This window comes from Pelophylax lessonae (genome assembly GCF_965119305.1).
Source record: "Pelophylax lessonae genome assembly, chromosome: 10".
NCBI classification, from domain to species: domain Eukaryota; kingdom Metazoa; phylum Chordata; class Amphibia; order Anura; family Ranidae; genus Pelophylax; species Pelophylax lessonae.
Window position 1 is genome coordinate 124,177,657 of NC_138777.1, and position 25,283 is coordinate 124,202,939.

At 39.6% G+C, this 25,283-nt stretch overlaps 1 protein-coding gene across 1 annotated transcript in view; it reads right to left on the reverse strand.

The window, feature by feature from the left end:
• The window catches only part of SLC6A2 (solute carrier family 6 member 2), a 670,903-nt gene that overhangs the window by 455,651 nt on the left and 189,969 nt on the right, over positions 1–25,283 (reverse strand). The window contains exon 5 of the mRNA XM_082270398.1: positions 16,944–17,078. Within this exon, the coding sequence (XP_082126524.1) occupies positions 16,944–17,078 (135 nt within the window). The remainder of the gene's footprint in view (positions 1–16,943; positions 17,079–25,283) is intronic.

Here is a 25,283-nt window from a genome sequence, read left to right on the forward strand (position 1 = left end):
CGTACAAACCCAGACTAGGCCCAGATTACAATTTTTTGTACCCTAAAGGCAGGATGAGGAGTAGGAGGAGTTTGGAACAGGAGGCAAACTGAAGCACCCTGCAATCCTCGGCGGTGGAAGATGCGCCCCAAAAATTGGAAAGGTGTATCTCACACGTACCGATACAGACTATGCCGCAATTTAATTATTTTTACCCCAAAGGGTGTAGATTGAATAGCGGAATAGAAAATATGATATCAAAAGGTGTATGTATCTCACACGTACAGATCCAGACTAGGCCCCGATTACTATTTTTTGTACCCCCAAAGGCAGGATGAGGAGTTCGGAACAGGCAGGAGGCACACTGAAGCACCCTGCAATCCTCGGCGGTATGAGATGCGCCCTAAAAATTGGAAAGGTGTATCTCACACGTACCGATACAGACTATCCCGCAATTTAATTGTTTTTACCCCAAGAGTGTAGTTTGAATAGCGGAATAGAAAATATGATATCAAAAGGTGTATGTATCTCACACGTACAGACCCAGACTAGGCCCCGATTACTATTTTTTGTACCCCCAAAGGCAGGATGAGGAGTAGGAGGAGTTCGGAACAGGCAGGAGGCACACTGAAGCACCCTGCAATCCTCGGCGGTATGAGATGCACCCCAAAAATTGGAAAGGTGTATCTCACACGTACCGATACAGACTATCCCGCAATTTAATTGTTTTTACCCCAAGGGTGTAGATTGAATAGCGGAATAGAAAATATGATATCAAAAGGTGTATGTATCTCACACGTACAGACCCAGACTAGGCCCCGATTACTATGTTTTGTACCCCCAAAGGCAGGATGAGGAGTAGGAGGAGTTCAGAACAGGCAGGAGGCACATTGAAGCACCCTGCAATCCTCGGCGGTATGAGATGCGCCCCAAAAATTGGAAAGGTGTATCTCACATGTACCGATACAGACTATCCCGCAATTTAATTGTTTTTACCCCAAGGGTGTAGATTGAATAGCGGAATAGAAAATATGATATAAAATTGGTGATTTTTCAATAGCACATGTGAACACAGCAGTGTCTTATGCCACAATTTAATTTTTTTAACCCAAAAGGGTGTATATATTGAATAGTGGAGTAGAAAAAAGTGTATAAATTTTAAAATCACTTGCACATGTGAACACAGCAGTGTCTTATATCAGTCAGCTCTGCTGCAGGCTATGAGGGGAAAAAAAAAAAGAAAATTCCCCTTTAAGTTGTCATTTTTAAATAGATTAGTACAGACTATGCCACAATTTAAGTTTTTTTTAACCCAAAAGGGTGTATATTGAATAGTGGAATAGAAAAAAAGTGTATAAATTTTAAAATCACTCAATAATAGCACATGTGAACACAGCAGTGTATTATCACAGTCAGCAGCACTGAAGGAAAAACGCTGCACACAACTGACTGATAAAAAAGATTTTTTTTCTCCCTCCTCCTCAGCGGGCAAAAAGATTGTGTTCACACCACCCCACACACAGCAAAATCGATGTAGAACACTGACCCTGCCTATTCTCCAGCCTTGCCCTAAAATGATCGATAAGATCGGTCACTGGCACTGCAAACCCCCCACACAGCAAAATCGATGTAGAACACTGACCCTGCCTATTCTGCAGCCTCGTCCTAAAATGCCCCTGCAGCACTCCGACCTGTCCCTGAATTATTTTCAGACACAATATAATTTATGACTGACTGTCTGTCCCTAATCAGCAGCCAGCACGTATGATGTGTGCTCTGTCCCTATACTACAGCAGAATGACGCAGCGGCGCTGGGTCTCGAACTTATAAAGACATGGTCACATGCTTCAGATGGCCAATCACAGCTACTAATACATTAGTAGGCATGGCTGGGATGGCTTAAGGCACACCAGTTAAACGCTTGTTGATTGGCTGTTGAAAGCCCGCCATTAAAAACGCGCCATTACATACAAACCCGGAAATAAAATGATCGAACACGGATTTTAAACCCGAACATACAGTAAAGTTTTCGGGTCCGTGTTCGGGTAACAAAAATCCAATTATTCGGTACGAACACGAATAATACAGTCCGTGTTCGCTCAACACTAGTCGTAAGTACATCAATAGGGACAACGACCATATCTGATCATGCCCCAGTCATAATAGAAATAAAAATGTCAGGGTCTCATAGAAAAATAAATATATGGAGAGAAAAAAAAGAACTGATGCCAGATGAGAAAGTGGGGAGGCGAATAGAAAAAGAATTGAACTAATATTTCCTTTTGAATTAATCCCCGGATATCTCCACATAGATGATATGGGAGGCTCATAAAGCATATATTAGAGCAGGGATCCTCAAACTATGGCCCTCCAGCTGTTACGGAACTACACATCCCATGAGACATTGTAAAACTCTGACATTTACAGACATCACTAGGCATGATGGGAATTGTAGTCCCTAAACAGGCTCCAGGAAAAATAAGTAAAGAACTATACATATAAATAGACTAATAAAAGAGATTCATGAGTTAGAACAGAATCACAAAAAGACTATGGAAGATGAGGTACAAAAAATGTTATTATTAAAAAGAGAAAAACTGAGGGAGCTAATAGAAGAAAAGACTAGACAAAGCTTCAAAGGAGTAGTCAGGGAAAGATATAAATGTGGAAATAAGCCAGGAGAATATTTAGTAAGATATTAAAGAGTAAAAAAATGAATAATTATATATATGTAAAAAAATAAAAAATAATAAGGGAGAAATGGTAAATTCTTTTTTTTTTTTTTTTTTTGTTTATAAAGGATTTTATTGGAAAGTCAAAACAAAGCAAACAAAACTAGTACACAATAAAGATTTGAGTGAAGTATACAGCTCAAAAAACAGAAAATCCACACTGCAATATTAATGATAAAGTGACATCACATAGCAACAAAGGAGCTCAAATTATATCAGCAACTTAAGACAGTAAAAGATTACATGGCATTAAGTACGAATGTCAGATCAAAAAGTAATTATGTATTTAAGACATATTTGTCCCATTTATCCCATATTTACCTCTAAAAATATGCATGGTATCATTCAACGAGTGATGAATATATTCTGAAAGTCTAAGCATCTCCATTCTAGACACAACCTGGGACCACAAAACCCTGGAGGTTCTCCAATTGAAGGCAATCATCCATTGAAGGGCACTGAATAAAGTATGTATTAACCTAGTAATAGGGAGGGGGATATCTGGGATTGATGCAAAAAGTAAACACATTTGAGGAGTAATATGAATATTCTTATCAGCCAATTGTAAAATTTTAGCTGAAGTGAAGTTCCATATTCAATGTAGATGTCTACAGTTCCAGAATATGTGCATCAACGTACCCTCCTCTGAACAGCCACTAAAACAACTGGATGGGGTGGCAGGGTAAAATAAATGAATTGGAGAAATGTTACAGTCAACAACAGAAATAGCTGAACCATTTCAAAATTATTATAATACTTTATATACTGTAAGTCAAAAGGAAACACATGATTTGGAACAATACAGAAAACAAAGAATAGAAAAATACATAAAGGAATCAGAACTTCCCAAAGTAGTAGATAACAAATTAACAACATTAGTAACACCAATTTATCAGGAGGAGATAAGGGAAGCCTTAAAAAATTCTGCGACGGGGAAAAGCCCTGGCCCAGATGGGTATACAACCCGTTATGAAAGGTTCAAGAAAATATTGGTCCCAAAACTCTGTTCATATAAGAACGAGAAAGAAAATAAGTGGGAGATGAGAGAAGAATCATTACAGGCCCATCTAACAGTAGTGCCTAAAGATAGAAAAGACGCCACCTTATGCTTTAATTATAGACCCATAGCGCTATTAAACGCTGATACAAAATTATATGCAAAACCATGCAAACCAAACAGGTTTTGTTCCAGGGAGAGAGGGAAAAGATAATGGGATTAGAACACAACTGTTATTCCATAAGGCAAGTGGACATGATACCCCTGCTCTTCTGTTGTCAGTTGATGCAGAGAAAGCTTTTGACAGGGTAGGCTGGGTGTCCTTGATCGAAACATTAAAGGATTTGGGTATAGGCCCAAGAATCTCCCAATGGATAAAAGCATTATATAGGAATCCATCAGCCTGGGTAAAAGTAAACAGTGAGTTATCAACTCAATTTTAAGTGTGCAATGGGACAGGACAGGGATGTCCTCTTTCGCCATTGTTGTTCGTCCTGTCATTGGAACCTTTACTAGCGACTATTAGAAATAATACAGACATAAGGGGAGTGAAGGTCGGACAGGCGGAACAAAAAGTTGCCGCATTCGCAGATGAAATTCTATTCTATATTACTAACCCCAGAGTAACCCTTCCAAGTATTATCAAGGAGTTGAAGAGTTACGGTGAACTATCAAATTTTTAAATAAATCTAATAAAGTCAGACATTTTGAATATTGGGGTAAATGAAAAAGAAGAATTGGCGCTGCAGAGAGAATTCCCTTTCACCTGGGCAAAATCCAAGTTAAGGTACCTGGGGATAAATCTAAATCCATTACTGGGAAACTTATACCAAGCCAATTAATTACCCATGTTAAATTAAATAAAATCCGACATTAAAAAAATATTGAGTCACCCACTCTCATGGCTAGGGAGAATAAATACATTTAAGATGATGATATTGCCTAAAATACTATACAGATTTCACCGGCCTACTTTAGAACAGTGGTTCTCAAATCCGGTCCTCGGGACCCACTAACAGGCCAGATTTTAAGTATTACCTTGGGGGATGCAGACTAGAATACTGCAATCACTGAGAAGCAAATGAGATCACCTGTGATGTAATTTAGTTATCTTGCAAACCTGGCCTGTTGGTGGGTCCCGAGGACCGGATTTGAGAACCACTGCTTTAGAATAATAAAGACAATGGAACTGAATTTCATCTGGCAGGGGAAAAAGCCCAGGTTGCAATATGCGACTCTCAGTAGAGGTAAATACAGGGGGGATCAGCCGCACTAAATATTAAAAGATAATACACGGCAGTCATAATTTCACGCAGGATAGAGTGGACAAAAAGAAACGCAGATAAAAGATGGGTAAAATTGAATGTACAAACCCGATTCCAAAAAAGTAGGGACACTGTACAAATTGTGAATAAAAACAGAATGCAATGATGTGGAAATTTCAAATTTCAATATTTTATTCAGAATACAACATAGATGACATATCAAATGTTTAAACTGAGAAAATGTATCATTTTAAGGGAAAAAAAAGTTGATTTTAAATTTCATGGCATCAACACATCTCAAAAAAGTTGGGACAAGGCCATGTTTACCACTGTTTGGCATCCCCTCTTCTTTTTATAACAGTCTGCAAACATCTGGGGACTGAGGAGACAAGTTGCTCAAGTTTAGGAATAAGAATGTTATCCCATTCTTGTCTAATACAGGCTTCTAGTTGCTAAACTGTCTTAAGTCTTCTTTGTTGCATCTTCCTCTTTATGATGGGCCAAATGTTTTCTTTGGGTGAAAGATCTGGACTGCAGGCTGGCCATTTCAGTACCTGGATCCTTGTTCTACGCAGCCATGATGTTGTAATTGATGCAGTATGTGGTCTGGCATTGTCATGTTGGAAAATGCAAGGTCTTCCCTGAAAGAGACAACATCTGGATGGGAGCATATTTTGTTCTAGAACTTGGATATACCTTTCAGCATTGATGGTACCTTTCCAGATGTGTAAGCTGCCCATGCCACACACACTCATGCAACCCCATACCATCAGAGATGCAGTCTTCTGAACTGAGCGCTGATAACAACTGGGGTTGTCCTTGTCCTCTTTAGTCTGGATGACATGGCGTCCCAGTTTTCCAAAAAGAACTTCAAATTTTGATTCGTCTGACCACAGAACAGTTTTCTACTTTGCCACAGTCCATTTTAAAAGAGCCTTGGCCCAGAGAAAACACCTGCGATTCTGGATCATGTTTAGATATGGCTTCTTTTTTGGCCTATAGAGCTTTAGCCAGCAACAGCAAATGGCACGGTGGATTGTGTTCACCGACAATGTTTTCTGAAAGTATTCCTGAGCCCATGTTGTGATTTCCATTACAGAAGCATTCCTGTATGTGATGCAGTGCCGTCTAAGGGTCCGAAGATCACGGGCATCCAGTATGGTTTTCTGGCCTTGACCCTTACGCACAGAGATTGTTCCAGATTCTCTGAATCTTTGGATGATATTATGCACTGTAGATGATGATAACTTCAATCTCTTTGCAATTTTTCTCTAAGAAATTCCTTTCTGATATTGCTCCTCTATTTTTCGCCGCAGCATTGGGGGAATCGGTGATCCTCTGCCCATCTTGACTTTTGAGAGACACTACCACTCTGACAGGCTCTTTTTATACCCAATCATGTTGCCAATTGACCTAATAAGTTGCAAATTGGTCCTCCAGCTGTTCCTTATATGTACATTTAACTTTTCCGGCCTCCTATTGCTACCTGTCCCAACTTTTTTGGAATGTGTAGCTCTCATAAAATCCAAAATGAGCCAATATTTGGCATGACATTTCAAAATGTCTCGCTTTCAACATTTGATATGTTATCTATATTATATTGTGAATAAAATATAAGTTTATGAGATTTGTAAATTAGTCCATTCCTTTTTTACTCACAATTTGTACAGTGTCCCAACTTTTTGGGAATTGGGTTTGTACATTAAATGGAACTTATTAGATAAGAATATTTGGATTCCATCAAAATCAAGGGTGATACATGAAGATACACATGAGATAACAAGATAACAAGAGTTGTTTACAGGACTTGGGATAAGTTATATAGACAAGCCATGTGGGAAATTAACTCTGTTATTACCATTAGAAGGCACAAAATACTTTGCACCTGGAAATGAGAAACAATTTGGAAATTGGATAAAAAAATACACAATTAAAAGATATGACAAACAGTGTAAAGATTAGGTCAAATCACAAACTCAATAATATGGGAGAGGGGGGGGGGACATGATATTAACCACTTAACCACTTACCCACTGGGCACTTAAACCCCCTTCCTAACCATACCAATTTTTAGCTTTCAGTGCTCTACCATTTTGAATGACAATTACTCAATTTTCACACAAATAGAGCTTTCTTTTGGTGGTAATTAATCATCATTGGATGTTTTATTTTTTGCGCTATAAATGAAAAAATGCATTTTTCTTCCTTTCGGTTATAAAATGTTGCAAATTTAGTAATTTTTCTTCATAAATTTTGGCCAAAAGTTATACTGCTACATATCTTTGGTAAAAATAACCCAAATAAGTATATATTATTTGGTCTTTGGGAAAGTTATAGAGTCTACAAGCTATGATGCCAATCATTGAAAATTGATCACACCTGATGTACTGACGGCCAATCTCATTTCGTGAGACACTAACAAGCCAGTAAAGTACAAATACCCCCCAAATGACCCCTTTTTGGAAAGTAAACATTCCAATTTATTTAGTAAGTTCCGGTTCACACTGGGGCGACCTGTGAGGCGACCTGGTCGCCTCACAGGTCGCGGCAGGTCGCCTCCCATAGGGAAGCTGCGGACCCGTTCTAATAGGAGCGACACAAGTCGCTCCGACCTAGAAAAAGGGTCCGGAGCTTCTTTGGGGCGACCGCCATAGACTTCAATGTTATGAAGTCCGTGGCGGCCGCTCCGAGGTCGCGGCGCACTGCTCGCACCGCGATCTCGGAGGTCGCCCCTGCAAGTAGCGTTGCGGTAATGTGAACCGGCGCTTAGAGGCATGGTGAGTTTTTTGAAGTTGTTATTTTTTCCACAATTCTTTGAAAAATTAAGATTTTTTCATTTTTTTTTTTACAAAATTGTCAACTTGTAACTACACCCCAAAATACATCCAAGTAGCGCCTCCAGGTGTTCTAGGAGCAAAAAATACACATATAATTTCCTGTAACAACCTATCACACTTTTGAAGGCACTGGAGCACCAGGACAATGGAAATGCCCACAAAATGACCCAATATTGGAAAGCAAACACCCCAACACATACTCTAGGAGGTATAATGCATCTTTTGAACATGTAATTTTTTCACAAGCTTTTGGAAATTGTGGAAAGAAAATGAAAATGCATTTTTTTTTTTACACAAAGTTTTCCATTTCTAAGATATTTCTAACACATAGCATGTACATAGTAAACATGACAACCCAAAATACATTCTGCTACTCCTCCTGAGTATGGTTATACCACATGTGTGAGACTTTTACACAGCCTAGCCACAGATAGAGGCCCAACATGCAGGGAACACCGTCATTTCCTGACTATCCATTACAATTTTGTGAGGCACCGTAGGGCACTAATAAGCACTGTAGTGGCACTGATGTTGCACAGATGAGCACTGATGTGGCATGGATTTGGCACAGATGATCACTGATGTGGCATGGATGTGGCACGGATGAGCACTGACATGGCATGAATGTGGCACGGTAGAGCACTGACGTGGCATGGATGTGGCAGGGATTAACACTGATGTGGCATGGATGAGCACTGATGTGGCATGGATGTGGCAGGGAAGAGCACTGACATGGCATGAATGTGGCACAGGTGAGCACTGGCGTGGCATGGATGCAGCACAGATGAGCACTGACATGGCATGGATGTGGCACAGATGAGCACTGATGTGGCATGGATGAGGCATGGATGAGCACTGGCCTGGCATGGATGTGGCACAGATGAGCACTGATGTGGCATGGATGAGCACTGACGTGGCATGGATGTGGCACAGATGAGCACTGATATGGCATGGATGTGGCACGGATGTGCACTGACATGGCACGAATGAGCACTGATGTAACATGGATGAGCACTGGCATGGCATGGATGTGGCAAGAATGAGCAGTGATGTGGCATGAAAGTGGCACGGAATGAGCCCTAAGGTGGCATGGATGAGCAGTGACATGGCATGGATGTGGCACGGATGAGCACAGATGTGGCATGGATGAGCCATGGATGAGCATGAGGTGGCTTTGGTGGGTACAGATGAGGTATGGATGTGGCACGAATGGACATGGATGAGGCCTGATTGAGGCAGAGATAGGCATGATTGAGGCATGGATGTGCAAGACTGAGGTATGATTGAGGCATGACTGTTTTATGATGGAGGCATGGATGAGGCAGGGATGAGCTGTAGCCTCCCTCCTCTCCTTGCACGCTGTTCGATCGCTGTGTACAGCGTGAGAGGAGAGGAGAGAACTGAACCAAACATGCACCTGTTTGTTGACAAAGCGATTCTGGAAGGACGTCATTGTACGCCCTCCCAGAATAAGCCGACTGCGCTGTAGCCGTCATTTGGCTATGACCTGGTCGGCAAGTGGTTAAACGAATGGAGATATTTGCAATTAAAACATTTTGTGAGATCCCTGCCTCAACCTATTAGATCTGAGAAGGAGCTAAACCTGGTGGAAAAGCTGGTGGAAGGTAAAACATGGAATATCTCAGAATTATGGGATGTTGACAGAGAGTGTGGGATCGAGGAAAACCCCATTTATAGAAAAAAAGGGAAAAAAGATAGGAACACAGTTAAAGGAGCACGAAGTAAGGGCTATACTGAGAGTCACACATTGCTCTGCCATAGATGTGAATACCATTGAAACGAATTATAAATGTCTATCACGATGGTATATAACACCGGTAAAAGCATATAAATGTCAGCCAGAGAAACCAAACTTGTGTTGGAGGGGATGTGGGACACAAGGTGCAATGTTACATATCTGGTGGGAATGTCCTAAGATCCAGAATTATTGGCTGAAAGTGCAACAACTTATTAGGGAAATCACAGAAATTAACGCCATAGATGATCCATGGACCTGTTTGTTTCATAAATCAGATACAACTTTAAAGCAATAAAAAAATATGATTGTCCTTTAATCTGCTGAATGCAGCAAAAGGGACAATCCCAAAAAAATGGTTAGAGATAGAAGGCCCTACTATAAGAGAATGGTGTTGAAGAGTCGATTATATATATAACATGGAATATTTGAGCAGCAGAAATGAGGAACAAACAACTAACTTTTCTGGTAAATGGAGAAAATGGGCAGAGTTTAAAGAGACTAACGATTACACAGAATTATGGACAGACTGAGGGCTTTAGGGGATTATAGATAACGACGTCTGGCAAAGGTAAATAGAGATATAGGAGACTGAATGCAACATAGTTCACAGGAAGGGTGGAGGGATTAGGGACAGGGTAATGAGAATGCGTTGAAATATGAAATATTTTTATGGATGTTTGTGCACATTAAATTTAAAATAATAAAAACTATTGAAAAAATAAAAATAAAGTAAGAATTTTCTGCAGTAGGGAAAGGACCCACTCTGTTTTGTAAGACCGTTTGTCTAAGAGACAACCAGCTGACCCGATCCAATGCCTTCTCCGCATCCACAATAAGAAGACAAGATGGGTTTGCTACTTGGGCATGGTTCATAAGTAAAAAAGTTTTGAAAGTGTTATTTCTTGCCTCCCACTCCTGAATAAACCTTACCTGGTCTGTATGTATAAGCATAGGTGAAAGAGGCCTTAGTTGGGAGGTGACCATTTTGGCTTATAATTTCAACTCTATGGCAATAAGCGAAATAGGGCGATAGCTGGAACTTAATGATGGATGCTTTTAGAATAAGAGATGTATGAGCTTTCAAAGTTTGAGACAAAAACTGAGGATCCTCAGAAATGTATTTCAAGACCTTAAGTAAAAATGGAGCAAGGTGTTACTTTATAAAGTTTATTCGTTTTTTTTTAAATTTAGGGGTGAACACATCTGGGCCCAGGCTTTTACCAGAGGAAATAGAGGCCACAGCAGATAAAAGCTCTTCCATGGGGATTTGGTATTCAAGAGAGTTCCTATTGGTGTTATCTAGAAAAGGAAGAGATGTGTCCTCAATGTAGTCACAAAGGTGGCAAGCTTAGGCGCCAGAATCTGAGTCTGGGGAGTGAGGAGATAAATTATACAGAGACAAGAAAAATTCCCGAAATGTTTAGAGGAGCACCAGAGGTGAAGCATAAGGTCACCCCATGTGTCCTAAAACTGGAAATGTAGGTTTGCGAAGTATGCGGGTGGGAGAGCCAAAAGTCTACTACATTTGTTCCCGTACCTATATCTGCTAAAAGAGATCTTCTCATAGTAGCTGTGATGGGCAACTTCACGTAACTGTAAGAAAGATGACTCAATGGAGGAAATAACGACCAGCAGTTCAGGTGAAGGAACCCATTTATGTTCAGTTTCCAAATAGTGAAGTCTATGGAGACTGCCCTGCATAGCCTGAGAATGCTCCTTTTTTAAGTTTTGCACCATATTGAATGAGGACCCCCCCCATAGGACAGCTTACAAAGCTCCCCACTGTGTGTGTAAAGAGGTCTTATTACTTTGGTGATCAAACAAAAATTTTCTAATTGTACCTATTACCTCTTGATTGCAAGTTGGGTTTGATAGCAAAGAGACATTACAGCTCCAAGTCAATTTGGTTCGCTGGGTTTGAGGAACATCCATAGTAAAAAATATAGGGGAATGGTCAGACAACACAAAGGACCCGATATCCACTGAAGGCTTCCATTCCAAAACATGGTGATTAGAGAAAAAATTGTCCAATCAACTATAGTGAAGAGCCAAAGAAAAAAAATAAATAGTTTTTATCTTTCAGATACAAGACCCTCCAAAAATAAACTGAACAATAGTCACGGAGTGGTTTTTTAAGCTTATTTAATTGTCCGTATGGCACATGTGTTCATTGAGAAGAAGAGTCAAGGCAAGGTTAAAGTTCCCCACTACTATAGTCGTGCCTTTTGGAAAATCCACAAGAAGGCCGAGGTATTGAGTAGCAGCTACTGTAAGACCTGGCTTCGGTTCCATATGTTCAAAGTTGCCACTGTAAACATTCTTCCTCAAAGAGTAAACTTAAGAAACAGATAACAACCATCAGGGTCAGTAAGAGGCTTCACAAGGTGAATGGGGATATGTTTATGGATGGCAAAAGAGACTTCCTTTGCCTTAGAGAAAGTACTGTGAAACCATCTAGTATAGTATCAATGGTTACAATGAGGTATATGCTCAGAACGAAAATGGGTCTCCTGGAAGTGAACATGATCAACTTTAGATTTATGCAAGGAACACAGGATTTGACCTCACTTAGATTGGTTGGTAAGCTCATTGGCATTGTAGGAACAACCCGATAATGAACTTCGCTAGACAAAAAAAAAAGAATGCTTTTAAGAAAATTAAAATAAAATAAAATAAAATTCTAAATTACTGTCTAAATAAGACAGGCAAGGTCCTAGCGAAGCAATTAAAACAGTGTCAGGCAAAAACCAAGCTATCCTCTTAAAGGTTATAAGACAAACTCTTTTTTCTACAACACGCAGGAAATAGCAAATGCCTTTGGGGAATATTTTCAGTCCCTATATAACCTCAACAAGTATTCTGATACTTATCACCCATCGGAAGAGGATATAAATACATTTCCTAATTCTCTATGTCTGCCCATGACGGATAATGAGGCCCTCCAACAACTTAATCAACCTATTGCAATGGAGGATATTATGGCAGTGATTAGGGAGCTGCCACTACATAACTCCTCTGGAGCTGATGGGTTTTCAGCTGAATATTATAAAGCCTTTGCTGATTCCCTTGCTGCACATCTAACAGAATGTTTTAATGATTCAGCAGCTATGGGATCTTTTCCAAAGGAGATGCTTCAAGCTGTAATAGTGATCCTTCAAAAATCTGGGAAAGACCCCTTTATTACAAAAAATGTCATGCCTATATTTCTACTGAATTCTGATCTCAAGATATATGCGAACAATTCTTGCAAACAGAATGGTGGAAGTTACACCTATGTTATTAGGGTTGGACCAAGTAGGGTTTGTCAAAGGCTGGCAGGCATCTGATGGGACCAGGAGAATGGTTGACTTGATTAGATTTGCAGAACTATCTCAAAAACCTCATCTCTTTTTAGCACTAGATGTCGAAAAGGCATTTGACAGAGAGCATTAGGGTTACCTCTCTCAAACCTTGTTGAAATTTGGAATATCAAGTTTTATGCATTCAGCCATCATGTCCCTTTACACCTATTCTACAGCACAAGAATTTACGTCAGGGATGTTGTCCTCCAAATTCCAATTATCTAATGGGACACGGTAGGGCTGTCCCCTCTCTCCCATAATATTTTCTCTGACTATTGAACCTCTGGCAGAGCATATTAAATCCCACACCTCCATATCAGGTATTAATATTGGTAGAAGAGAACACAAATTGGGTCTGTTTGCAGACAATATTATTTTGACATTATCTTAGCCACATGTTTCTCTGATAGCAGTGCAAGAAATGTTATCATGGTTTGGCAAAGTCTCCTTCTACAAGGTAAACACGTCTAAGTGTTATGCATATAATTGGGATTCTCCATCCATTACATTCAATTGACATACAATTACCATCTCCAATATCCAATCTTTACACACTAAACTTCAGGTAAAACTCAAATTTCCTGCATTGGGCGCATTTCTGCCTACAAAATGCAAATATTACCAAAATTAATCTATTACTTTAGGTCACTCCTGATACCTTTTTCCTCCCTCTTTTTTCCAGTCTAGCTGCCTTACTGAGAAAATGTATCTTTACAGGGGAAAAAAAACTTGAATCGCAATGCAGATCCTATACACACCCAAACAACTAGGGATTTTGGGTCTTGCAAACGTGCAAGCATTTAATCAGGCGACATTATTAGATCAGCCTCGATTCTGGCTTTCCTGTCAGGAAGATAAACTTTTGGCAGAGGTGGAAAGGGAAGTCACCCCTGGGCATTATCTTTTCGCCTTACTGATGGCCTTGTGCATACAGCATAATCATTCACCACCGGACAATCCAACAATTAAAGCAACCTTATGTGTTTGGCCCACACTAACTAGAATGAAAAGCAATCTAAATAGCTCCCAAAGAACTAATATTCTGTTGAGAGCACATGAATATCTAATCCCAGATCAAACCTATCAAATAAGCCTAAAGTACCCAGTATTATTGGTGCCACATCCCAATATGTAAAAAGAAGAACTATGGATGGGATTTTATGGGGCACTGAGTAATGTTTGTGAAGTTTACATGTTGTATACTGATACATTCTCTGTGCTTTTTTTATTGTTTTTTATTTCTCAGATTCTATCCATCTTATTGTTTAAAAGAATCCCTGAAGAAGACTCAGTGAGTTGAAATGCATAGGGGTCTCGCTTGGGCTTTTTCGTCCTTGGTATGGATGTAGATTTTTTGGTTCTTATACTTTATACAGATCATGTACTTGCACTTTGTATGAATGTGTTTTCATATATTGGTTTTTAACTTGTTATAGAATAAACTTATGGGATTTTACCAGATTAGTGATGTTAATTGGTGCTTTATAAAATCCCATCCATAGTTCTTTTTTTGAATATCTAATCACATACTTTGCAGTCCAGAAATGGGCAGAAAGAGGAGTAAACTTTATTATGGAGGAATTAGGGGAGGCGACTATTGCTGATAGTTTCAAAATCAACCAAATTTAACATTTTATGATCTCAAACCCTACCAGGCATATTGATGTGCCCCATAAGATAAGGAGGTTTCTTATGAGAAAACTTTCTAAGATGCCCAAAGGCATCTGTTTCTTTTCTAAATATTGTAGTCAGCATCCAATAAATAAAAAGCTAAATTCCATGATTAAGTGGGAAAAAGACCTCCAACAAAGCTTTCTATTATCACAATGGTTTAGGGCCATAAAAATCAATAGCAACTCACCTGCATGTATAGACTACTGGGACAACTCACAGAAAATACTTTAAAGATGGTACATGACTCCAGTAAAACTACACAAATTCTATCCAGAGTCCAACCCCCTATGTTGGAGGCATTGGAATCAAGCAGGAAATTTACTCCACATTTTATGGAGGTGTGACAGACTCAAATATTTTTGGAAGGATGTAGGCTGGATTATCTCAGAGGGTTCGGATATAGACAAACCTATTTCACCAGCCTTGGCACTTCTAAGTATATATAAACTAAAAATAATCAGCGTAAACAATCCTTAGTAAATACTATTAATTGCACCTGAACATTTAAGGCCAATTACACAACACCTCCAAATAAACTAAAAAAAATGTAAAAAGTGCAGCGAAAGATATATTCATATATCAAAAAACATATAAATCTTATATAATATAAAAGAGAAAGTTCAAATAAATTTCCATAAAAAGTTAATAAAAAAGATTCCGGATGGTGTAAAGTGGTGTCATATAATGTGCAGCACCTCCACCATACACACAGATGGTTGCTCACCTTAGGCCCATGACCCTCTGAACCTCTGATGGTCAAACATGCATTCCCATGAAGGGATCTAATAGTCTCCCAATGGACTGAGTGGATCTGAGACAGCCAATTCCTCTGTAGGATCCTGGATAGCAATATAGAAGCAAATAGAAAGAATCTAGTGCTCTCTGTTATATAATCATTTATTCAATAAATGTAAAACCACTTACAATTCTTGCACTTGTCACAAGTTCATATAGGAGAGTTCTGTGTATTCACATATAATCCAGTAAGATGGCCTTGGATGACGTCATGCCTGGCTCCTTCTCCTTTATGCTTTACATCCTAGGCAGGACTTTGTCAGACCATTGGGAGACTATTAGATCCCTTCATGGGAATGCTTGTTTGATTGTTCTGTTGGTTCTGGGGGTCATGGTCCTAAGGTGAGCGGCCATCTGTCTCTATGGTGAAGGTGCTGCACATTATATGACACTTGCATGTTCAATCTAGAGACACCACTTTGCACCATCCGGAATCTTTTTTATTAACTTTTTTGTTTGGACTTTCTCCTATATATTTTATAAGCTTTACATTTTTTTTAAATATATGAATATTTATTGTGCTGCACTATTTTAATTTATTAGCTTCTAAGTAAAGGAGTGGAATACTTCCCTAAATTCCCTTCCCTTCCCTAATTATTTGCTGCCAGCATTGTCATTACTAAGAAGTGGAAGTCACGCTCTCCACCAAACATAGTGGCAGTTGTTAACAGGGTCAACACATAATGTCCCTTTAAAGAAATATTAGCATGCACTATCTCCTAACTCCTATCTCCATAACTCCTACATATAATAAGAAGTAGGATAAGTGTAAGGTATATTATTAGTCCTTGCCATGTTGTTGAATTAGTTAATATGTCAACCTAGCTATGAGGATCACAGTCATGACAGAATTAGGAGGAGGAAAGCTGCTACTTCCACCCCAAGTGCAGTAAGAGGAAGTAGTTATGGTTATTAAAGTTCATTATTTGTTTGTATATTACACGCCAAAGGTAAGCCCTTGGGGCTCATAGCTGTTTGAAAGCAGGGAGTCTGGTCACGGTTTGTGCTCATTAGGGGTGATGGACTCCAAGCCTCATTGACGAGGCTCTATGTGCATAAAAAAATTTAATCTAATCTATATGTTATGTTTGTAATACTGCTACATGTGATGTATTTGTGACATATCATACTCATACAGTGCATAATGGCAATGACTGGTGTATTGCTTATTTTTAACCAATAAAGATTATTGTTAAACAAAAAAAAAAAGTAATTGTCAGAAACATTTACAGTATTAAAAAAATTATTTATAAAAATATTTGCACTGGCTGTCAAATATGAGAGGCAAGTCACTGCAGAGTAACATTTGACTTCACCATTGTATTTGGTAAGTACAAAAAATACAAATATTCTTGATGTGTGCTTACAAATGTTACTGTTTGTGAGCTTCATGAGTTATTAAACATCATCACAAGATCCTGAAATAAAAGACTATTGTGAATTAGTTTGATACCAGATTTTTCTATACAGTGCAGTAAATCCTAATACAATTCTTTAAATTATATTTGCTCAAAACATGCAAGAGACATAAAGGTAAAAAAAAAAAAAAAAAAAAAACACTTACGCCAGGTTCTTTAAGTCTTCTGAAGTCTATGTGAAGATATGCACTAATGCCTTTGAAAGAGCCAGGCAGTGTTACACCACGAATGAGGAGAACAAACAGTACCACATATGGTAGTGTTGCAGTTATCCATACCACCTACAATACAAAATTACTATACAATAAATAACAATAATTACTTTGGATACAAACATGGCAAACATTTGACTAGCAAGTAAAATTATACACACTAAAATGTCACAAAAGGTAAATTTTTAATATATTGCTTAGTACAGGCTCTCACATGAATGTTTACAATTTTTTGACAATTATTCTTTTGATATCTCTAAATCTTTTATTTACAATGCAGCTTACCATAAATAATTATATAGTCCTGCGAGCAACCAAGATGTGTAAAATTTAATGCTGCATGCACTTCACTATCTCATAAGTGTAAGAAAATATTCCCAAATAATGCCTCGCAATAAATTAAATAAATACAATAAAGTTCTTAAAATATACGTGAACTTCCAATGTATGAATATGTGTTAGATAAAAAAATATAGGATCATACAGCTACCGTATATTGCATATAAATAGCTTAAATAACTATATTGTGCAGTGAAAAAAGTCCATATAAATATAAAGTGCTGTCACAAACAATCCTTTCTCAAAAAAGTTTTTTGGGAAAGGTTTGTTCGTGACAGCACTTTATATTTATATGGACTTTTTTTCTACACTATATTATATGGACTTTTTTTTACTGCACAATATAATTATTTAAGCTTTTTATATGCAATATAGATGCATGATCCTATATTTTTTTTTATCTAGCACATATTCATACATTGGAGGTTCACGTATATTTTAAGCACTTTGTTGCACATTTAAAACATAGCCTGTATTTTTTTTTATTTATTGCTCGGCATTATTTGGGAATATATTGCAGCTTACCAGACCTTAGACGTGGCGACTGCATTTGTTTTCTTTTTTTTTCAGGCTTTTTCCCCTGTCGTTTTACCTGGTGATTCTGCCAGTAACACTTTCAGTCTAAGGATGACAACACTTAGGGTCCTTTCACACTGTCTGCATCCGCCAGCGGACTCCGTTCTGCTCAGCGGGGATCGATCCGCCGATCCCCGCTGAGCAGGCGGATGGCAGCTCGGTCTCCGCTCTGTGTTTGGAGACAGAGCTGTCAGATCCCCGCTGTCCTCTATGGGGGAATCGGATGTGAACGGACCGCCTGTTCATTCTCATCCGATCCCATCAATCCCAAAAATAGGGTTTCCATCCGTCCAGATTTCACGGACAGGATCAGATCGGATAGCAGCGTGTGTCAGCGGAGATGTCTCCGCTGACATCTGCTGCCCCATAGGGATGCATGGAGGATCCGATCAGGTCCGCCTAAAAAACTGACAGGCGGATCTGATCGGATCGTTCATGTGAAAGGCCCCTTATTCACACTTCTGTGGAGGACAACAGAAACAGGATACAACCACAGAATTGTGCTAACTATGAGCAATGGAACTAATTATAGTCAGCACAGGCATAGAACACAGAAGTTGTCAGCTCAAAAGATTTCTGGCGAGATCAACAGTCAATTTCTTATCAAACAAATATAACAAAATCCTTTTAATATTGTATATAATAATACATGTCAATGGGGAAACTAGACATTCTTTCACCATGGGCAAAGATTCCATTCAGCGCCCTCTCACCCAAGAGAGAAGTTCTCTATCCACGCACCCCCAGCCCCCTGCCCAGAGAGAGAAGTTCAAGTGTGATAAATACATAAATAAGCCATAGGATGATAATAATAATATATATATTAGTCATTTCAAAGTTTTGGTAATAGTGCCTCACTACACATGTAGCATTAAGGCCTACACAATCACCACGGAGGTAAGGTTTGAATAAGGCGATTTCAAGCCTCACTTCCATAGCTGATTAGAAGGAGCACCGCTGGGAAATGAGAAGTGAGCCAAGAAGTGGATTTTTATTGAGGCCTGCTTCTGTGTGCTCTTCTTTTCATACCGAGTTAGCCATGATGAATGCACTGTTGCCCCTGCATGCTGACCGCTCGGCAGCAATCTCCCCACTGTGACTGTAGAAGAAAATGATCAGCAAATTTAACACATATAGTATCTAAAATCGGAGAAATATTATTGGCCCATAATGATACATACAGACCATGACACAGAGCATCAGCATCTGAAACCAAAGATAGCAGATTTGATGAAATAACATAACATTTTGTGGCATTCCAGGAACGGTCCTGGTGTCATACACTTATGAAACATCTCCCAAAGATTCCTGACCTGGAATTGGCCATAGACAGGGCATACAGGATCCCTCAACCACCATATTTGCCCGAGTCTGTTCCTAGAGATGTGCTTGCGCACATTGACTTCTATCACATAAAGGAGAAATTGATGTCCATGGTGAGGAATTCTCCATCATTCCCTGCATCGCATACAGGCGACACTACTCAACAAAAAAAAAAAATTAGTGTCCATCACTAAAGCCCTCTGGAACAACAGCATAGGGTATCAATGGGAATTTCCCACTAAGCCTACAATTAAACGATATGGCAAGTCCTTCATGATCTGCGGCCTAGACGCTTGCTTAGCCCTGCTCAAAAAATGGCACATTCTGCCAGTAGATGACCAATCATCCACTCCACAAACACTGCAACATATAGAAGAGGAGTGGACTTGACAGTAGAATCTACAGGCTTGGGTGATTGCCTTACACCATTCCCTCTGTGATGATAGTTGGAGTACCTCAGTCAACTCCCACCAGATTTGACTACAAAAAACTCTGTTTTACCATATCACCCTGTTGCTGGTATGGTTGTTCATTTACCTTCAAGTCTTTGCAACAGTAAATACTGGCCATCTCTCTCAAATGTTTAGCAATCATTTTTTATACCCTTTTTGTATTTGTTCCTGTTTATTTTACCAGTTTTCACTGCTCCAAAAACCTTTACGGAATTTATGGCAACTCTAGGCCAATCCTTAGTGAGCTTACTCTATTAACCTATTCAGATTGATGCCTTCTCCTATTACCTACGCACAGCCTGCACTCTAATTTAACACATTCCATGGAATTTGTGGGACAACTACAGCATTCTGTCCAAAGAACCAATCGACCATGTACATTTAATTCTAACTGCCGACATGACTTTCAAGATTGTTTCACTTAATACCCGGGGACTAAACAGCCCTAAAAAAGAGCAACACTACTAAGAGACGCTCTCTCTTTCCATCCAGAAAACGTATTTTGCTTCCTCTAAGACAACACGCTTCCAACTGAAACATTTCCCTATAGTGCTCCTAGCCTCTAATGATAAAAAGAAGAATGGAGTCATAACAGCTACAAGAGTTAAAGTGCATTTCCAACTCCAAACTGAAATTGCAGACCCTCAAGGATACTTTCACATAATCATTTGCAAGATCAACCATCTTTAGTACACACTAGTGAATGTGTATGCCCCTAATTCTGCAAACACCTTCTTAAACAAATCACACATAGAGGTGGAGATTTAATAATCAGAGGGGACTTTAACCCCATCAGAGATCCTGTACTTGACTCCTCTTTAGGCGAAATTCCACCTCAATAGGCCTTAAATCGCTTTCTTCGCAATAACAACCTATATGACATCCGGAATTCCTTATATGGTGCGGAACATGAATACACGTATTACTCCTCATCCCAAGTCTCATACTCCAGAAGAGTCCTTTTCATCACAGATAAATGGACTCTTGAACATATTTCGTTTTCAATGGTTGGTTACATAATGTGGTTTAGCCATGCCCTGATCAGCATTTAGTTTGGACACCCTTGAAGGCCCAATATTCCCCGCCTCTGGAGACTAAATTCTACCCATGTTGCAGATCCAAAATACCACCCGATGATCAAGGATGCCCATCAAAGATTCTTTGAAACCAATAACACCCCAGATGTCGCCACATCTGTGCTATGGGCCACCTACAAAGCCTACATGAGAGGCATATTTATAACGCTAAATTATTTTGTCAAAACCCAGAGGACCCATCAAATAGAAGAGGCGCTAGCATTCATTAAACTTAAAGAACAGCAAAATAGACTTAACCTTTCCACTAGTCTCTGATAGAAACTCTGTTCCCTCTTACTATATAAATATGATCTAAATTTAAAACTAGCTAAAGTGACATATTACTTTTTAGGGAACAGAGCTTGAGCTCTTTTAGCTGGACATGTAAAACAGCAATGCATTAAACCAAAATAGCCTCAATTTGACATACCACTACTAATGCTTCATTGGTCAACCCACAGGATATAGCAAATGCATTTAGTGATTACTATTGCTAGCTATACAATCTACAACATGATATATACACCCCCAAACCCTCTCACACTTCTATAATAACTTTTCTCCATTCAGTTGATCTCCCCACCTTATCCCCAGCCCAACTCTAATCTATTTCTGAACCATTCTTCCCTTCAGAAATCGCATCGGCAATCAAGACATTACCCAACAACAACAAGTCACTATTCGGAGGCGGCTACACAAATGAGTACTATAAACAATTTGCCACAATTCGCCACAATTCTCTCCCCCTCTCTCTTAGCTACCCTCTTCAATTATGCTGTGTCTTCTGGCTCCTTACTCAAAGAAATGTTACAAATTACAATCTATTATAACGACAATACCAAAACCTGGTAAGGACCCCCAGTTTGCACAAAATTGCAGACCAATTTCTCTGTTAAACACAGATGTGAAACTATATGCCTTCAGCTTGCTCCCTCTCTTACCATACCTGATCAAGTGGGCTTTATACCGGGATGCTAAGCCCCTGACGCCACTAGACGTCTGCTCTATCTGATACATGGTCTTGAAAAATGTAAAACCACATGCATCTAAAGAAAGGAGCAGAGAGGGCTTTTGATTGAGTGCATTGGGGATTCTTAGAGGTGGTACTACAAAAATATGGAATTACGGACTGGTAGCAATCAGCAATTATGTCATTATATTCTATATTCTTATAAAAATTAGAAAGGACCCCTTAATTTCAGGCATTGCGTTTCATGGCTCAGATCATACGGTGAGCTTTTTTGTTGATGATTTAATCGTTATGGTTACGAATCCCACGCAGTCCCTCCCAGCAATTTGAGATAATCTCACAGCAGTTTCCTACGATTAATTAAATGAAAACAAATCATTGATCCTAAACTTGCATGCTCCGCATACTGTAATATCAAGAACTCTAGTGCAAAGTCCCTCCCATTCGTGTGGGCCAAACGCTCCATACCATACCTAGGTATTAATTTAACTCCTTTAACCCCCTAACTTTTCGACTTTAAGCATAAAGGCTTTAGGATACAAAAAGCAAAGGATAGGTTACCTGATTAAAGGTATGAATGGGCATTTCTTACTTCTTATTTTGATTAGTTTAGGGTTGTAAAAAGGTTAGTCTGGAGACACTGAAATATTTTGAAAAGTGACAAGATTTTAGGGCCTGATTTACCTGATAACTTTTTTTTAGGAAGGGACATGATCGCTCTTAATTGAATAGACTGCCCCATTAACTCTTTCATGCTTAGTGGTCACTACAGTGGACAGCTATTCAAAAGCAGTTTTTTTGTATATGCATGGGTTCTGATTGTACAGTTGCATATCACCCATTACAGTGAACGCTGTACTGTGTCAACCCATACTATGCCACCCACTGGAAAGCTATTGTAAGTACTACAAAATGTTCTCAAAAACCAAGATGATTGACAGAAACCCAGAAAGGCTGAGCATCTTAGGAATATCTTGCCAATACCATGCTATAGGAGGATACTTTTGGAGGTAAAAAAATATGGTAAGATCAAGTAACACCCTAAAGAAACATATTTGAATTAAATTTAACGAGAAACAATTTTATCTTGGGCAGAAATTTAAATGAATCATCTGTCCACTAAATTGGACATTATGCATTACTGGTTATATTTAGGCTACAAGTCATACTATTACTGGGCCTTTGTTTTTATTGAAAATAATACAGCTGCAGTAACTTTCAATTTATTTATGCTATTAGAATATAATTTGCAGTTGTTTTAACAAAAACATAATTTTTTTTGCAGATAAGTTCCATTATGTGAGTAAGGACTCATGCACTATGGATGTTTTCATAGCTCTTGTAGATGTAATTTGCAGTTGTTTTAACAAAAACATAATTTTTTTGCAGATAAGTTCCATTATGTGAGTAAGGACTCATGCACTATGGATGTTTTCATAGCTCTTGTAGATGCCTTTCCTCCTGGTTAGCAATATGGCATAAAAAATGCTTGACACAAAGACGCATGCCCCGAGGACTCCAAGATGGTCGCTTAGCCTTGGTGCTCCGCACCACTCTGGTCCTCACCACAGCCCTCAAAGCACTTGCTCCCGACCCACTCCACTAGCGATCAATCTGGGAACATCCAGGGACTAACCGGAGGCTCTGCTAGGAGGAACCTATCCAGTCAGCTGGATCACGTCTCATGGCAGGCTGGCCTGTCAAGGATGGCGGCCGCTACCACATGAGGAACAGACTGTGAGACAGAGGACTCCATAGCTGACCAAGACGCTTCAGGCCCTGCAATACCTCCCATAACGAATGCCACAGTGAGTAATCAGCTCTATGTTGCACCTTCCCCTGCATCCATTGAATCACTGATTGGGAGGACATGTGAAGAACTTATTCTGACACCCATGAGTGGTTTTCTGACCACCCCAGACGCCTGTGAGAAGGGGGCCTACAATCATCCTATCACCCCTACTGACTTCCCTTCCACGATAGCTGCTTTTTCCACAATGTTATCAAGGGGTCTGGCCCAAACAGCTGCACAGATTACCTTCTCCATTCATGCTGAAGTGCAGCATTTTGGATTACGGATGGAGGTCATGGAACAGAAGGCTGATCAATCTGTAGCCAGAATTAACCAAAAACACCTCCAGAATACAGGGTCTCCAAGATCAGCTAGAAATAGATGACTTGGAAAACCGATCCAGACTTTACAATTTACAGAGTCAGAGGTCTCCCTGAATCAGTAAAAGAAGTTAACCATGCCATTTGTTCCTTCATTAAGAACTTAATCCTAGATATCCCAGATCAACATTTGGAACTGGACAGAGTGCACAGAGCCTTGCAACCACTGTGCTCTGATGATCTACCAAGAGAGATTTTATTTAAACCCCACTTTTGTCAAGGAAGAGGTGATAAAACTGTCCAGGAATTCAGATGGGCTCACTATTCAAGGTCATCGGGTCCAGGTCTTCGGAGACCTGTGTCCCTTTACCATACAAAGACACCGCCCTCTGAAACCCCTCCTTCAAGTTCTGGCTCAAAAGGACATAACATATAGATGGTCCTTTCCATTTAGCCTAAACTTCTCTTTTCGGAGCAAGGCCCATAGCTTCTCATCCTTTTCCGAAGGTGAGCGCCTGCTTCTACACCTGGGGCTAATTACCCAAGAGATTCCTCCATCTTCCACTACTAGAGGCACCTTGTCTACAAAGAGGCCTTCCCCTCCTAGTCCACTTACTCGGGTTTGGCAGAAACAACAATCAAAAGAGGTCAAGGGACTCTCAACCTCATTCAAATTGTTCAAATTAAGGACAACTGGATGCTCTTTTGCACTTACTGGAACTGATCTTTCAGAAGGCATCTTTCTTCCCACAATTTATTCTAGCTCTTAACACAAGTTAGCTTCCTTGTTCCCTGAGCAACTTCTCCTGGGGATGGGGTGGGAAGAAGGGCTTGGAATTTCTGTTCTTCAGTGTTTGTTGAGTTCACAGTTTAACTTGTTATAAAGTTTTCAAGGTTTTGCTTATGCCTCCCCTTAGTTATACTTGGACATATTTGTTGTGTAAGTATAACCAGGATGCCATACATAGTAGTTCCTAGAGTTTCCTTCTTTAGTAGGGTGGACTTTAGGACCTGCAACATTTACCGGATGCCTTACTTCATGGAATCCTACTGTTGACCCTGTGCAGTTGCCCCCTTGCTGCTCCTGGCTGGTTATAAGGAAACCTCTGCTGTCTGGATTGTTTGGCTGGGGTTTAGGAGCTGCTTCGTGACAATTGTTCAGGCCCTATTCGCTCAATGTTTCTAGGGACAGTGCTCTGTTTTTTTAAGTTATCGGATATATTTCTAGACGGGTGGACCAAAGTGGCTACAATGCGCCTCCATCTTCCGCTGATGGGTTTAAGTTTTACTCTCAGTGGCAGATTGATGTCCCCTACTTTTTAGGGCTATCACCCTTCTCTGGTCTTTTGGTGGGAAGTGGCTGGACCCTTCTTCACCCGGGTGGTTTGTTGGGTTTGCGGTTTCATTTGTTCTCTAATTGTCTTCT